The sequence below is a fragment of the Gopherus evgoodei genome, chromosome 4, assembly GCF_007399415.2.
Source record: "Gopherus evgoodei ecotype Sinaloan lineage chromosome 4, rGopEvg1_v1.p, whole genome shotgun sequence".
Lineage (NCBI taxonomy): Eukaryota > Metazoa > Chordata > Testudines > Testudinidae > Gopherus > Gopherus evgoodei.
Genome location: NC_044325.1, coordinates 72577579 through 72594926, shown reverse-complemented (window position 1 = coordinate 72594926; position 17348 = coordinate 72577579). Strand labels below are relative to the sequence as shown.

At 46.1% G+C, this 17348-nt stretch overlaps 1 protein-coding gene across 19 annotated transcripts in view; it reads left to right on the top strand.

Annotated features, from left to right (window-relative positions):
* RAD51B (RAD51 paralog B) overlaps positions 1 to 17348 on the top strand; it is a 651811-nt gene that overhangs the window by 48868 nt on the left and 585595 nt on the right. For 3 of the 19 annotated variants that reach the window (XM_030559724.1, XM_030559723.1, XM_030559725.1), the window contains exons 1-4: positions 4574 to 4596; positions 11553 to 11646; positions 12482 to 12595; positions 16226 to 16342. In XM_030559724.1, the coding sequence (XP_030415584.1) occupies positions 11563 to 11646; positions 12482 to 12595; positions 16226 to 16342 (315 nt within the window). In that variant the 5' untranslated portion in view covers positions 4574 to 4596; positions 11553 to 11562. The other 16 variants (XM_030559741.1, XM_030559742.1, XM_030559733.1 and 13 more) reach the window with 15 other exon arrangements.

The window sequence follows — 17348 nt, the reverse complement described above, 5'->3', positions numbered from 1 at the left end:
TCCATAAGAATGTGCTAGGTATCGGTCAAATAGACAGCTACAAAGAACTAGACTATTTCTAGACAGCAAGAATAAACTGGAGAATGATCCATCCTGTGAATTTTGGTCTGCCTACACCAGGTCTGTTTCTGCATTGACATGAATACACTGAATAGCACTGGCTTGTGCAAGGTCAATGGGAGTACTCTCATGAACAAGTGCTACGCAGCAGGAGTCAGGGCTGCAGAACTGGGTACTTTGATAATAAGTTCTGTGGTAGGGTCTGTGCGTCTTCTGAGCATGTGCTTAAATGTTCTCCTCCCACACTGTATAACTCTAAAGAAATAATGAATAATTAGAAGATAATCTTGAGAAAGATAATGAATAGGGAGTCTGAGATTTACCCTTGTGTTTTAACTGGCTGAATAATCTGAAACTTTCTGCTACTGCGTAAAATTGTTTGCTGAAGATACATGTGGCAGGCTGCCTTGGGTTACCGAAACTGTTGTGCTGATTCCTTTTCAGGAATTTGCTGAATGGATACTGTCCTTTACATAGCAGGAGCCCAGCAAAGTCATCCAAATGATGAGGGATTTACACTGACAAAAGCTGATAAGTATTCCACTCTCCACCATTCAAATCAGGCTAATTCCCCACTGGTTTGCCCTTGGGCATGCTACTTAGTATTAAATTCTTGATGGTAATTGATCTGCTTGATATTAGAACACTGCTCCTATAAAATCTAATTTGTTGTTGCTGTTATACTTTGTTTCTTTGTGACAATCTTCCTCTGGAGCCTCAGTTTAGTAGAAGCTCCTTGAATTAGTGCAGTTAGACTCTATGTTCATTCAAATAATTCTTGGCTTTATTATCACTGTTTTATTATTTGTATTCCAATAATAGCACTAGGAGACTTCTTGTGCCAGGCACTGTATATGTACATAGTGAAAGAGAGTCCCTGCCTTGAAGAGTTCACAGTCTAATAGGACAAGATAGGAAAAAAGATGGAAAGAGAAACAGAGAGAGAGATTACGCTACTTGGTCAAGGTCATAGAGAAGAGGCACTGCTGATATTAGAACAGGAATAGGCAAACTTTTTGACCTGAGGGCCCCATGGGGGTACGGAAATTGCATGGTGGGCCATGAATGCTCACAAAACTGGGAGTAGGGTTGCAGGAGGGGGAGAGGGCTCTGGCCACGCCTCCTATGTAGGAGTAGGGTCATTCTGGCTGCTTCCTGGGCGCCGCTCGCCGCAGGGCAAGCTCCGGACCTCGCTCCCCGGCTTGAGTGCGGCAACCCCGCGACTTTGATCCCCGACGGGAGCTAAGGGCCAGATTAAATGGTATGACCAGTGGGATGTGGCCCACTGGGTGTAGAATGACCAGATGACAAACATGAAATATAGGAACGCGGGGTTGGGGAAGCAAAAAAAAAAAAAAAAAAAAAAAAGGCGGAGCAGTAGCACAGCCCCGTCTCCACCCAAATCTCGGCTCCGACCCCCGATACACCCCCAGCTCCCCCATCCCCTCGCTCCTGGGCCCAGCCTGGACTCCGAACTGCGCAGCAAAGCTCCGTTCCGGGCCCCTCATGCAGCTCCCGGCCTTCGTCGCACCTGCCCCACAGCAGAAGCTGCTCCGCTCTACTCCACCCGGCCCCGGACAGCCCCGGTCCAGCTGCGGGGAGTTTGGGGACTCCCCACCCCCGGACAGGGGGCGAATCAGGCACCCGGGCCCGGGCCCGGCCCCTGGCTGCCCCGTGGGCTGCAGGGCTGGAGAAGCCTCCTAGGTGCTTTCCCAGCCACAGCCCGTGTGCAAACATGGAAAGGAGGCGGGGCTAGGGCGGGGAGTTGGGGAGGGATCCAATGGGGCAGTGAGGGGCGGGGATGGGGCGTGTCCAGGGCGGCTATTTGGGGAGGGATCCAATGGGGGACGGAGGGGGGCAAGAGCCCCTCTGGGCTCCGCCTGTGCGGGGGAGCGGAGGGCAAAATTGCTTGTTTGTCCAGTGTCCCGACAAAATCGGGACGTGTGGTCACCCTAACGGGATGTAGTTTGCTCACCCCTGTATTAGAACCTCGGTGTCCTGACTCTCAGACTGGGCCCCTATTCAAATGTGTGAAATCCCTGGAAAAGGTTAGCGAGTCACTTCTAGGCTTGGTTGAAAGGGCATTTGAAAGCTTTGTTGACTATTGCAAATATGTGGATGTTTAACACTTCTTACTCCCTTTTTTTGTTTAATAAATATCTTTTGGAGAGGTAACATCAACTATGCAGTAGTGTGCAGGGAAGAAGGAAGACATACAGTTAGACGCCAGTGTTTGAAAGCTGTAAATAGGCATATCTGGGAAGTAAATAGGGGCATACCTCTTGATCCACTTGCTTGGATCTCCTTAACAAAATGGTTTATTCTTCTTTAATACAGAAAGAAAAGTGCACAGTGCCACCCAGCTGTCAAAACAGCCAAGCTCACTCTAGTAACATTGCTTCAATAACACATCCTTACATTCTCCAAATAACATCCACACAGACTAGGGGTGGCCAAACCACCGCCGAGCCGCATGTGGCTCTTTGATAGTTAAAGCGTGGCTCAGGAAGCCCCCATTCCTTTGTCCATTCTCCGCTTATCAGACTGGAGGAATGGGGGAAATTGGGGCTTCTGCCCTGTAGCGCGCAGCGGTGGGGATACGGGCTTCTGCCAGAGATAACTGGTGCCTGCTGAGAGTGGGGAGGCACAATTTAAAGGTCTGGACACCCCCCCTCCCAACAGCTTAAGTCATGCTGCTGCTTCTCTCCCCCCCACCCCCCTTAGCAGCCGCTACCTGCAGCTCCCAGGTGTTAGCTTCCAATGAAAAGGCAGCAGCAAACAGCTGGGAGCTGCAGGGAAAGGCCACTGCTTCAGCTCCATGGGGAGCAGCAAAAGCAGTGACTCTCCCCGCAGCTTCCACTTTGCTGGCTCCAGCAGCTGCCCTGCAGGGCGGGGCCCCGGCAGCTGCACCATGTGACCTAGCGGGGCCAGCAAACGCTGGCAAAACTCTGGGGGACATGTGAGCCTCATACACATCACCGCTGGCTCTTCTGCCCAGTGGGACAGGGTGTATCGGAGCTTCAGCCCCGTGGAAAGCGCCTGCCACAGCTTGCAGCTTCAGTTCTATGGGAGGTGCCTGCCAGGGCTTGGGACTTCAGCAGGAATGAGGCTGAAGCCCTGAGCCCCAACAGGTGCTTCCCACAGGGCTGAAGCTCCAATACCCCCCTTCCCACTGGGCAGAAGCCCCATGCCATGGCAAGTGCCTCCTGCAGGGCTGAAGCCTCAAGATCCCCCTCCTTGCAGGACTGAAGCCATGACCCTGGCAGGTGCCTCCCACGGGGCAGAAGCTCTGAGTCCCTGCAGGGCTGAAGCCTCTAGCCCTGCCACCCTGTTGCGGAACTGAAGCCCTGAGCCTCCAACCAGCACGTGCGCCTCCTATGGGGCTGAAGCCCTGAGCCCAGCCATCAACAGCAGGGCTGAAGCCTTGAGCCCCTGTATGCACACTCTGGCTCTTGAACCTCTGAAGATTATATGTGGCTCAGAGGGTCAGTAAGTTTGGCCACCCCTGAGGTAGACAAACACATGATCTGGTACTCAAGGAGACACTGCTGGCCAAAAGCAGGCTAGATTTGGCAAACTGTAGAATGAATATAAAATAGAAATGGCAAACTTTTGACAGCCAGGCACCTCTAGCCTATCGGACTATAGCAGCTCTCATTGACTCATGGGCATATCAGAATTTATTATTCCTTTTGGCTGCTGGATTAAATTATTGTGCATGCCATATTATATGTGGAGCTGGCCCTGCCTATTATTACAGTTGCCCAACACTTCCCATTATAAGACCCTGTTTTCAGTTGCTTATAATTTCGCTGAAATTTGGGCTAAAATATTCCATACCAGCTAAATTATAAGCCGATCTAGTGAGTGTGATCATGTCCCCCTTTAGTCACTGGTCCTAGCAACTACACAGCCTACTATTGCTACCTCTCTTTGAATAGTGGAGGTGCTGAAAGCCAGCCCTCTTACTCCTGTCTGCTCCCCCCACTCCCCGGAGCTGGCAGCCACGACCTGGGTGTGGGGACCCAGGGGCCCAGGGCACCAGGGGCCAGCAGTGGAGCCCCATCTAAAAGCTGATGGTGCTGCAGGACGCCCTGCACCCCCATGCCTATGCTCGTAAGTAAAGGAGTTCTCTTTTAGCTTTAGCTAAAGGGATCTGTGCTTTTGTTGAAGGCCTGAGGTTCCATGCCTACTGATGACCATAGTGTCTGTATGTGAACTTAGTTAGTTTTGCACACCCATATTTTGAGGGCCAGAATAAGGGCCCTAACTGCTGGAGGTATATGATTGTTAGAATCTTAAGAAAAACTTGAAAATCTGACCCAAATGTAACCAACACATTGATATCTGTCTGACGCTGCAGATGGCCTGGAATAGTAGCTCTGAGAGGGATGAACTGCCCTATGCATCTTAGTGGGGTGTTAACTGCAAACTCCACTGCTCTGGGAGAGCTGGTCTAACACTGGTGACTATTTGACAGGAGGAGAATGCTGTAAATCCAGCCTATGCTCCATGCAGATACCCCCAGATACCAGGGTAAGTACTGGGGGATTCACTACTGCTGTGGCTGTCTTGCCTTTCTGGAGGAAGAGAGAGAACCCTGCTTCTCCTGAGATGAGGGGGAAACTTGCATCTGGAGAAGACAAGGAGACCTGTGCTACTGCCACTCTGGGAGAAGTGGGGAGGCCCTGTTACTTCCATGACTAGTGGGCAATGGGGCTGTGATATGGTGTCCCAGATTGCCTTCATCTGGCCCTGGGTATCTCTATACCTTGCCCACTCCAATACGCACACAGCTTTCCCTCCCTTGTCCAACCCTTTTCATTTCAAGTCCGTCTTGAAGTCCATTTTTGATTGCAGACTTTTTTCCTACACTAGGTGGCACTCTGTATATGTGACATATCGCTTGCTCTTTTACCAATTTCTTAAATCCTCTGTGGTATTTCTCATTTAACACAGCTGCTTTCTTTCTTAGTGTGAACTCCCTGTTTCATTAACTCTTTTTGATTGTATATTTGTTAAATTTCTCATGGCTAAGGGCTACATTTTAGTCACGGGTATTTTTAGTAAGTCATGGACCGGTCATGGGCAGTAAACAGAAATTCACGGCCCATGACCTGTACTACACCCCTGACTAAATCTTGGGAATGGGGCTGCGGATGGTGGTGGGGGGGACCTGAGGGAGTGTCATGGGTGCTGGGGGAAGGCGGGTGTTTGGGGGTGGCGGTCCAGGGGGCGCCACAGGTTCTTGGGTTTGAGCAACCTGGAACTCCCACTAGTGCTGGGAGCGGGGGGAGTTCAGCTTCTTGGAAGCGGCGACATGTCTCTTCCCCGCCCCAGTTCCTAGCTACGCGTGCTGGCAGCTCCACAGCTCCCATTGGCCGGTATCTGTGGCCAATGGGAGCTGTGGGGGCAGTACCTGCAGATGGAGGCAGTGCGCAGAGCTAGGAACTGAGAGGGAGGGACGCGTTGTTGCTTTCCGGGAGCCCTGCCAAGGTAAGGGCTGCCCAGAGCCCTCACGCTGTTTTGTGCCCCAGCCCTAAGTCCCCTCCCACACCCAAACTCCTCCCGCTAGTTTTTAGTTGGGGGCGGTGCCTGAGACTGCCCCAGCAGTGGCCAGTACAAGTGGCCCAGGGGCTGCCTAAGCTGCTCGGGCAGCCCCGGAGCCAGCCGCACTGGCTGCTGCAGAAGTCACAGAGGTCAATCTCTCAGCCTTACTCATGGCCTCTTGCTATGTCATATCTTTCACTATGTTTTTGACTTGCTGCAAATGTGGATTAGGGGTTTGTAGGGGTCTGGGCCAGAGCAAGTAGGGCCCTTCCCCATCCCTTCTACCTGCAGTCCCCTACCCCATCCTTCCTCTTTCCTGGTGCTCCTGGCAGGGAAATGGGTTGAGGCGTGGGGGCTTGCCCCACACCCGGCCTGGCACTCCTGCCAGGAAGCGGGGTCAGTGTGCGGGGGTTTCCCTCGTCCACCTGGTGTTCTTGCCGGGAAGCAGGGTAGGGTTGCCGGGGCTTTCCCCGCTCTCCGGCAGAAGGACTAGGCGGGTGGACTGGGGCCAAGCCCCTGTGCCCCAACCCCGTTCTCTGGCAGGAGCACCGGAAAGGTGGGCGGAGCAGGGGTGCTCATTTTCTGGGGGCCCCCAATTGGCTGGGGCCCCGGAGCACAGGCCCTGTTGGCCTAGTGGCTAATCCACCATGACTTGCTGGTTTTATAAAATATTTAACTTGCTCTTGTATTTTTTTTTCAATTCCCCTATATTTTTTTTTATTGCACTACACACACATAAACATACAGTTCATGGCATAGGTCTCCCTCAATGTATATTCCAAATGATGTCAACATATTTTTTTCAATCAGCTAGGTTAATCTTTGGGACTAAATATTATGACAATGATTAATACTGTAGATAACACAAATAATACTTCTCACTTTTTAGGTGCCTTCCATCCGAGGATTCCAAATCACATTGCAAACATTAATGAATTAAGCCTCACAAGCTTTCTGTAAGGTAGTTATTCCTATTTTATAGGTGTCACTAAGCAGTTAATGGATTTTCCTTAGGCTGGAGAGGGAGCCTGTGATAGGGCTGGCTGGCCATAGAAATGAAATCTCTTGACCAAGTCCTGAGTTTGAGTCAAAAGATAATCCTTCTCTTATTATTCATTATTACTGAAATCTTATATTTTATACTGGTTTTCATCCTGAATGCTCCCAAATGATTTGTAGACTGTACATACAAGGATTGTATGTGCTAACCTACTAATGGAATGCAGGAACTCTAAAGTAGGGCATGGCAGCCATTCAGCCCCAGCAGCGATATTCACGTTTTTAAGGGGGAACACAGTAAAGACTAACTTTGGCAACTGAACTGCAAGGAGAATTTAAGTCAACACAACGTGATTATCCAAATGGATTTGAACAGTATATTTTCTAGCACCTTACTAGATCTTTTTTCATATTTTTTTTTCTGAACAGAGGATGCCAGTAAAATCAAATTCTGCAGTGGCTTTGTGAAATGGACAAATGAGGACTAATTAGAGACCAACTAGATTATTTTTATTTTTGACCCATGTCTGGGCAATGAATCCTGTTCCCAATCATTTAGGATTTTGACCAAATAATCCTGAATTTGATGGAGATTTCCATCAATTATTTTACCATACTGTTTTTTTATGAGATTAAAATGATGACAAATCACTTGGCTGACTGTGGAGTGAATCTCATTTCTTTTTAAACTCCACAGAGCTGGACCCCTAGAATGGTTAGTGTAATCTGAAGCATAATTGCTCTTTGTTTGCAGTTCTACTTTAATATTGTGTAATCAGTTAGAATCTAACCCTGCCTTGGTTCTTGAAGGCAACCTTTGGCTTTGCCTCCATTACTTGAATAATTTCTTTGCGAGTGTTTCCAGAATTCCCCGAAGGTTGATCTGACAATTTCCTCACAAGTGGATTAATATAAAGCTCTCTCCCCTCATGTTGTAATGAATTTGAATATGTGTGAAGGGGTTACTCTGCTATTAGGGTCCCTCCTTCTCAAGAAAGGAACACTCTTTTTAGAATTACGATGCAAGAATTTGCTACAGGTAGAGGCAGCTACCTGCTAACTCATTTCTACCATGATGATTACTTTATATGCATTTATAATTTGAAATTGCACCAGTGGCTCCACCTTCAGTAAACAATCTTTCAAACTCTAAACACCTCAGTCTCCCCCATCAGAAGATGGAAATAATGCTTACCTACCTTTGTAAAGCAATTTGAGATCATCCGATTAAAGGGGTATATTAATGCTAAGTAATAGTAATCACAATTTTAAAAGTACCTCCATTTTTCCAGTATATGTAGTTTGAGCTCTGCCTTTGGACCAGTCTCTACAAGGAAAGTGACTTCAGCTGGTCCCTGGACTTCTAACATTCCGAGCCTCGGGCAGCTTCAAACCATCATGTGCTTGTGCATACACAACCGCAGCCAAGAAATTATGGGGGAAGAGGAATTCTCTTATCTTCCATCCCTTGAAAACAAGGCAAGGGGGGCAGGAGGCACTGCAGGGAGGAAAACCTCTGCACACCTCATACGCCCACATGAGAACGGGCTGGCGGACACCGCTTACTATGCGAGCCTCCCCAGAGAACTACAACTCCCAGCATGCCCCTGTCTGAGCCATAGCGCTCCATCTGATTGGTCGGTGGCTTAGGCTAACGGACCAATCACTGCCCTGCATGTTGCGCGGCGGCTGCTTCCCTTGCTGGGGGAAGTGGGAGACTTTGAAAAAGTTGCCAGGTCAGGGTGCGGGTCGTTGGGGCGGTTGGATAACGGAGCCCGGGCGGGAGGGGCTCGGCAGCTCCAGGGCAGGAGGAGGGGGCTGCAGCTGGGAGTCGCCGGGCGGGGCGCGGGAACCTGGCTCGGCGCGGGAAGGCAGTGGGGCGCCCTGCACCCCGGCAGTGCGTGGGAGGGGCATCCCCGCACTATCCCACTGGGGAAGAGGGGTCGGGGCAGAATGAGGAACGCCGCCCGTTCTGCTGAGGTGTGTATGTGGAGCGACTCGCTCATTGCCGCCTTCTGGGCCATGCAAGAAGTGGGGGGTAGGTAGGTAGGGAGGCCTCTCTCCCCCTGGGGGCATTCACAAAGGAGGGAGAACAGCTGGATGATGTTCTCCATAGAGGCACGTGCAGGATCCGCACCGTAAACCCTGTGTGCAGTGGCAGCATTAGGACCTGTAATTCACTATCGGTGCAGCCCCGCTGGTGGAAACTGGGATTAAATTGAGGCTATGTACACACTACATCTTACCTCGGTATGAGTTATGTCGCTCAGGGGTGTGAATAAGCTACCCCCCGAGCGACGTAAATCACATGACCTAAGCACCAGTGTGTACAGCGCTATGTCTGCAGGAGCGCTTCTCCCACAGATACAGCTCCCGCTGCACTCCGGGGCTGGAGTAAATAAGTTGATGGGAGAACTTGCTGGCTTCAGAGTATCTGCTGTAACAGTGCTACATGGGCACGGCTGTGTCGCTTTAAGCTCTGTAGTGTAGCCATAGCCTCAGGTGTTATTTTTGTACCATAGCATCATCTGAGTAGCAGGGGGAAGTAACACTTGAGTCCTGACTACAGGTTCTATTGCAGGAACTGCATCAGTGATGAATTATGGGTCCTGTAGATGAAGCCCTAATGTTGCAAGGCAAACATGACAGTGAATTTTCAGGACCTCTGGGCTTTCTGGAACTCCCAGTCAGTTCAGTGGTTTGAGTATTGGTGTGCTAAACCCAGGTTTGTGAGTTCAATCCTTGAGGGGGCCATTTAGAGATCTGGGGCAAAAATCTGTTTTGGGATTAGTCCTGCTCTGAGCAGGAGGTTGGACTAGATGACCTCCTGAGGTCCCTTCCAACCCTGTTCTACGATTCTATTTTCCTTCCTCCTTGTCTCCCTGCTAATCTGTTTCGTTCTTTTTTCTTCCAGGCTGCTTTGGAAGTAGCTCTTGTCCCTTTGCCTGGTGCCATGTCGTGTGCCAAGGGTTATAGATGTTATTCCTGTGTCTAATTGTTTTCTTCTCTTCCTGAAACAAAGCAGAGTAACAGAAGATCTGATCAGACGTATGGGATTGGAATAGCAGTATGAGATACACGAGAGCCAGTTGCTACTCTAGAGCTATGGGCTGAGTGTGTGGGTGTTATATTAAAATGAAAAATTATTTACTAATTTTGATTCTTTTCATGACTGTCCTTTTAACATCCTGCAAATCCTATTCTACAACCAGCCTTCTCTTCTCAGTCTCCAGGACACTCACTGCTTTCTGTGCAGGACACTGAACATGTAAAGATATATATATCTCCTCTGTGGCTGTAGGAGGAATTTAGCACTTCAATAACATTTTGATGCAGCCAAATGACAAAGATTTATATTGTGAGCTCTGAAACTCTATAGTGAGATACACAACAATGAACTCCACTGATAATTTCTGCACTGCATGAGTGTTCACACAACACTAACATAACCCCGAGGCTTGATCCACCATGCAACAAGATCAGTGTGATACCTGAGAGACATTGAGAAGAGCCAGTCTCTTTGAAGTCCTTGTACGAACCCGTAGGGAATATCCCCAGGATATTATGTGTAAAAGAACAGAATGATTGAATATATGTGTAGATAGGAAGACAAATATGTATAGATGCTTTAGATGAGTGCTCCCCAACCTTTTCGTCTGGCGGGTGCCAGACGAAGGACGACTGCGGCGGTGGCATTTCGGCAGCATTTCGGTGGTGATGCCTCTTGATGACGCCGCTTGCTGTCGACAAGTGACATCATCGAGAGGTGTCTCTGCCGAAATTCGGGAGCGACGCCTCTCGATGACTTCACTTGTCGACGGCAAGTGGTGTCATCCAGAGGTTTTCCTGCTGGGCGGCACCACATTGGGGACCCCTCTTTAGATAACCTGTTACATCTCTTTTCAGTTGCCAGACATACTGATATCTTTTATGCCCTGGCTGAGAGATTAGAACATGAAAAATGGTACAATTGTAGATTTACAATTGTAGATTTAAAGGCTGGGCCATTATCTTTTAAGTCTGAGGTGTATAACACAGGCCATAGGACTTCCTTGAATTCCTTCTTCGAGTCCAATAGCTATGGCTGAACTGGACCATATCTTTTAGAAAAACAACTGATCTGGATTTAAAAATTGCAAGCAATAAAGAATCCTACACAACCCCTGGAAAGATGTTCTAATGGTTAATTACCTTCACTGTTAAAAACATGCACCCTATTTCTAGCCTGAATTTGTCTAGTTTCAATTTTCAGCTATTGGATTGTGCTATACCTTTGCCTGCAAGATTGAGGAGCCCTCTATTATCAAATTTCTGTTCCCAATTTAGGTACTTTACAGACTCTGATCAAGTCACCCCTTAACTTTCTCTTAGGTAAGCTAAATAGATCAAGCTCCTTAAATCTCTCACTGAGGCATGTTTTCCAATCCTTTAATCGTTCTCATGTCCTTTTTCTGAACTCTTTAATTTCTAATTAATCTTGAATTGTGGACACACTATTCCAGTAGCGGTTGCACCAGTGCCAGATACTCTCTGCTTCTACTAAATAGTATCCTACTTATACATCCAAGGATTGCATTAGTCTTTTTAGACACAGCGTTGCAGTGGGAACTCATGTTCAGATGATTATTTTCTATGACCCCCAAAATCTCAGTTACTGTTTCCCAGAATAGAGTCCCTAATCCTGTATGTATGACCTACTACCTTTGTTCCTAGGTGCATGGCCTTGTATTTGGCTATTCATGGGTAATTGTTACTTAACAGGAGTTGCTCTGTGACCCCTTACACATTTCAATAGTACAAAGATTTTTAATGAGTGATATGTTTCCATTCTTTAAAGTAGAGAGAGTGTGTTTGTGTTTTTGGGCTGGTATTGTTCGTGTTGGTATTGCAAACAGCTTTTCTAGATTTGTTTTGCTGTACTGATTGTTTTTTCTGTCCACCAGATGTGAGAACATGGCCACTAAGAAATTAAGAAGAGCAGGGTTATCTCAGGAACTTTGTGACAGGCTAAGTCGGCATCAGATCATTACCTGTCGGGTGAGACTTTTGCTTAATAGATGTAGAGATTTATTTTATGTTGGGTTATGTGGCTCTTTGACACATGTATGGCCTGCTGCCTTGTAAAGGTGTAGCCTTGAATGTGCAGAAATATAACTTCCCAACAGCTTCATACTTTACATTTATATAGAGCCTTTCATCCCAAAGATCCTAAAGTAATGTAGAGATCATTTCTATCACCAATGAAATTCAGCTGCCACTTGGGTGGAGCAAGACAACTGTTTAACCAAATACAGCAGCACAATACAATTGGAAGTGAAGATGGTCATATTAAACTGAAACTAGTAGTGGTGTTTTCTCAGTCTCTTCTCAAACCAGAATTGTTAATCTGGTGTTCTGTGACTTTGTCCAGTACATGGTGATTCAGAGCTAGATCCTGCAAATGTCTGTATGAATGTATCCCTAAGCAGAGCCAGGGTCTCTGTGCAGTGGCTGCAGTCCTCTGACATGAATCCAATTGTAGGATCTGGCCCTAAGTCTGATAATTAGAAGGTGAGACATCATTTGAGATGGTCTGTGATCATTTTTAGTTAAGGACAGAGGCTTGTGAGGAAGACAATATTGTTGTTTCATCCCACCTCAATATGACAATAATTGAATATTTAATTTCTTCTTGCTCTCCCCACCCCCAGCCAGCCCTTTAAAATGTGAGGCAAAATTAATGCCTTGTATAATTCCATTGTCTTGATTGGAATTGCACCATGGGGGAATTTGGAATATGAATTGATTGTTTATAAATATATTAAATGAATGTAATCTCTTTTCCCCCCTTCAATCACCAGATTGAACTCTGTTCCTCTTAATCATCTTTCAGGACTTTCTGTGTCTTTCACTCTTGGAGCTAATGAAAGTGACCGGAAAAAGTTATTGGAATGTACAGAAGCTTCTTTGCAAAGTCAGCTTAGCTTGTGCTCCCAAAATGCAGACTGTAAGTATCCTTGTGGTGATCCTGTTATGAAATCTGACTAAAGTCATTTTTCTTTTTACCTAGCAAGGGTATAATGTAGTATAGTTTTGTTGCAAATAAAATGAGATGACATGCCATCCAAGATGTAAGCAGTGGAATTCCATTATAAGGATCAAGTCAGGCTATGCCTGTGTTCATTGCTAAATTCAGATCCAAAAGACAATGAATTTCTCAGTTCAGATGTGTATAAAAAGAAAATCTTTCTCGTCAGAATACAATGAGTTCAGCTATGTGTTTTAGTGCTTAAGCAGGTTGCTCAGATTATTACAATAGGATATAAGTAGCACTCCTAAAAGTGACGTATGTATACTGGGAGCCACTCAAGAAGATAAGAAATTCTTTCCTACCTTTGAGAATATCAAAGAAATTGCTTCCAATCTGAGCCTTACAACTGAAAGTGCCATTGATTAGTGTAGGTGAAGGGTAGGAACATCTGTGCCCATAGACACTGGTTTTTAGAAAGTAAGTTAATGCCAAAGAGAAGAGTGACCATTTAAAGCTATATTCTGCTCATTTTGAAGAATCTCATATTTTTTCATCATAGGCAAATGGGAATGTAGAGTGGCATGAAAGTGATGCATCTGGTCTTAGAGTTGGTGGGAGTGGAGGGAAGGGTTGCACTGCTGACGACACGATTTTTTTGCCTACTCTAAGAGAACAAGTCTGAATTAGACTGTTGTTGTGTCCTCCCAGCCATGAAGAAAAGATGCTAATGATAGTTGCCTGCTTGTGGCAGGAGGGGGAGATGGGGCAGAGAAAACTGGGTGTCAAGACAGTGCAGGTCCAGGTAACTTTCACTGCAGTTTAAGAGTTGGCCAAGGAGCTCTCCAGATAATCGATGTGAATTTTTAATAAATCTTGGGTAATAAATCTTGGGCAACTGGGGAAGTTCCAGAGGACTGGAAGAAAGCTAGCGTAGTGCCAGTATTCAAAAGTTAAATGGGCTGACCTGGCTAGCCTGACTTTGATCCTAGGAAAAAATATTGCAGTGGCTGATATGGGACTCTATCAGCAAAGGAAGGAAATATAATTAATGCCAATCTGCATGTATTTTTGAAAAACAGGTCTTGTCAAATGAACATAAAATTGTTCTTTATCAACCATACTTGCAACCTTGTGAAAGGTAACTACTAATATGAACTTGGTGTCACATAAAATTCAGATTAAAAAATTAGCACTATACAAAATCAACATAGCACATATTAAATGAATTTAAACTGACTGATTAAATCTCAGTGGATAACTGTTAACTAGGAATCATCAAGTGGTGAGGGTGTTTTTAGTGGGGTCCCATAGAGACTGGTTCTCAAACCATCCTGAATGAGTATTTTTGTCAGCTAGTCTGGGGTGTATTTTGTCAAACAATGGTTCTGCAAAGGATTTGGGGTCATGGTGGATAAGCAACTGAACAGGAACTCACAGTGTGATGCTGTGGCTAGCGTGATCCTTGAGTGAAAAAACAGAAATATTGAGTATGGGTAAGAAGGTGATAGTGGTCTCAACATTGTTCTGTACTGGGGTGGGCAAACTTTTTGGCCCAAGGGCCACATCTGTGTGTGAAAATTGTATGGTGGGCCATGAATGCTCAAGAAATTAGGGGTTGGGGTGCGGCGGGGGGGTGAGGGCTCTGGGGTGGGGCTGAGGGGTTTGGAGGGTAGGAGGGGGATCAGGACTGGGACAGAGGGTTGGGACATGGGAGGGGGTCAGGGGTGCAGACTCCAGGTGATGCTTACCTCAAGCAGCTCTCAGAAGCAGTAGCATGTCATTCCTCCGCCTCCTACGTGAAAGCACGGCCATGCAGCTCTGTGCGCTGCCCTGTCCGTAGGCACCGCCCCGTAGTTCCCATTGGCTGCGGTTCTTGGCCAAGGGAAGCTGTGGGGGCGGCGCTTGGGACAAGAGCAGGATGCAGAGCCCCCTGGCTTCCCCTATGCGTAGGAGAAGGAGGGGGGACATGCTGCTGCTTCCAGGAACCGTGAGGAGCAGGGCAAGCCCCTGACCCCGCTCCCTGCCTGGAGTGCCAGAGTGGAGCAAGTCCCGGACCCTGCTCCCCGACGGGAGCTTGAGGGCCAGTTTAAAACGTCTGGAGGGCCGGATGTGGCTCCCGGGCTGTAGTTTGCTCACCCCTGTTCTATTCAGATGTACTACTAAAGTTTTGTGTCCAAAGATATTGAAAACTTGGAAAGATTTAGAAAAGAGTAACAAAAATGGTTTGAGGTCTGGAAAATTCCACTCAGAATAGGAAACTTAAGGAGCTGAATCTATTGAGTTCATCAAGGGGTAAAGTTAAGTGGTAATTTGACTGTGGCCAAGAAGCACCTATAAAGAAAGAAGATATCTGATATTAGAAAACTCTAATTAACGTGCAAAAGCATAACAAGATCCAGTGGCTGGAGTTTAAGTCAGAAAAATTCAAAGGGGAAATAAGACGGAAAATTTTTTACAATGAACAGACTAAGGGATGTGGTAAATTCTCTTTCACTTGGAGTTTTTAAATCAAGACTGAATGTCTTTCTAAAAGAAGTGTTAGCAAAACCACAGTTTCTTAGATTCAGTACAGGAATTATTGGATGAAATTCTATAGCCTGTGTTATGCAGGAAGTCACCTTAGATTATCATAATGATCCCTTTTGAAGTTAAAATCTATATGAGGCAGATCCACAGCTAGTGTAAAATGTCATAGTTTAAACAAAGACTAATTTTGTACTAATGAAAAAATGTGTGCAAATCCCTTTTCACTTCATGCATTCCTTTTTCCAGTTAATCTGAACGCAAATCCATCAAGATATCGCTGGAGCCAGTTTTGTTTTGTGGTGTTTTGTGCCCTGAAAAGATCAAAATAGATGTTTTTCATATACTTTGTACAGTTCCCCTCTATAGCACTTTTTGGCCAAGGATCTCCAAATTCTCTTCAAATATTAACTGGTTAAACCTGCTGTCCGGTATATGGGGAAACTGAGGCATAAAAAAGGGTGAGTGACTGGCCTCAGATCTTAAGTCAGCTGGAAGGAGAACCCAAATTTCCTGACTGCCAGTCTGGTGCCGTACTCACTAGATCAGACTTACAAAATCCAAAAGCTATGCTAGACTTTGGTATTGACCCAGACTTGTTCAAACAGTGTACAAATCTTAATGAGCCTTTCAATGAACTCAAATAGTTTTGAGATGCCAAGTTCAAAATCAGCCAAATTCTTGGTTTTGGGTTTCACTGCGAATGTTTTGCACAGCTCTGCTGACCGCAGGGTTAGTATTTCACATGTTGGCCAGGGGGAAGAAAAAAATTCACTTTTGAAAAGTTATTGTAAAGTGCTTTTTATAATTTGACATTATGATGTGGGAGAAAAGTTCAAAGCTAGACTGCAAAAACCTCAGTGTATACAATAAACTCCTTGAAATCTACTTAGTGGTGTCTGCATTTTAAGTGTGGTAGAGGCTCAGGTGGAGAAAGAACAGAGGGAGGGATGAGAATATAGTTTAGGATTTGTACAGTAAACTTGTGGACAAGTATTAAATCATGCTATATTGTTGGGGAGCAAATGCCAGAAATTTCTCTTGCCAGCTGAAAAAGCTTTTGGTTAATTTTTGCTGTTATAGGCTTATGAGATGAAAATGAAAACGGCTATCAATCCATCGTCAGCCTTCTTATCCACTACCCTAAATGGTTTGGATAAAGCCCTGCATGGTGGAGTGGCCTGTGGATCCCTCACAGAGGTAAAATTAATATTTACAGTTTTTACTGCAGTAGTTCCTAAAGGCCACAACCTTTCGTGGGGGTCCATTTAGGCACTGTATAAATGTATAATAAATCACAGTTCTTGACCCAAAGAGCTTTCAGTCTAAAACGTATACGTGGGACTCTTCTTCACTCGTACAGTATGTTAAATATATTTTGCTTCCACTTTTAAAGGTAGGTAGGACAAAAAGACTTAAGAGATGTTTAAATGATGCACTTCACATTTTTTTTTAATATGAATGCACCACTCACTGATACTTTCCAGTGAGGAAAGTTAAATTTTGTAAACAGTTAGTCAAATATAATTTTGTAACTGATAGAATAGGACCATAGCACTGTCTATTGGTTAGAGCACAAATCATGATTTTATTCCTAATCTGGCATTAACTTGCCATGTGACCTTGGTACGTCACTCGTTCTCTGCCTACCTTAGTTTACCTATCTAAGGCTTGGTCTACACTACGCGTTTAAACCGATTTTAGCAGCGTTAAACTGATTTAACGCTGTACCCGTCCACACTACGAGGCCCTTTATATCGATATAAAGGGCTCTTTAAATTGGTTTCTGTACTCCTCCCCAACGAGAGGAGTAGTGCTAAAATCGCTATTACCATATCGGATTAGGGTTAGTGTGGCCACAAATCGACGGTATTGGCCTCCGGGCGATATCCCACAGTGCACCACTGTGACCGCTCTGAACAGCAGTCTAAACTCGGATGCAGTGTCCAGGTAGACAGGAAAAGCCCCGCGAACTTTTGAATTTCATTTTCTGTTTGCCCAGCGTGGAGCTCTGATCAGCACTGGTAGTGATGTGGTCCCAAATCCAAAAAGAGCTCCAGCATGGACCGTATGGGAGATACTGGATCTGATCGCTGTATGGGGAGACAAATCTGTTCCATCAGAGCTTCGTTACAGAAGGCGAAATGCCAAAGTGTTTGAAAAAAATCTCCAGGCTACACAGTGCTGCGTGACAAACGTAACGGAA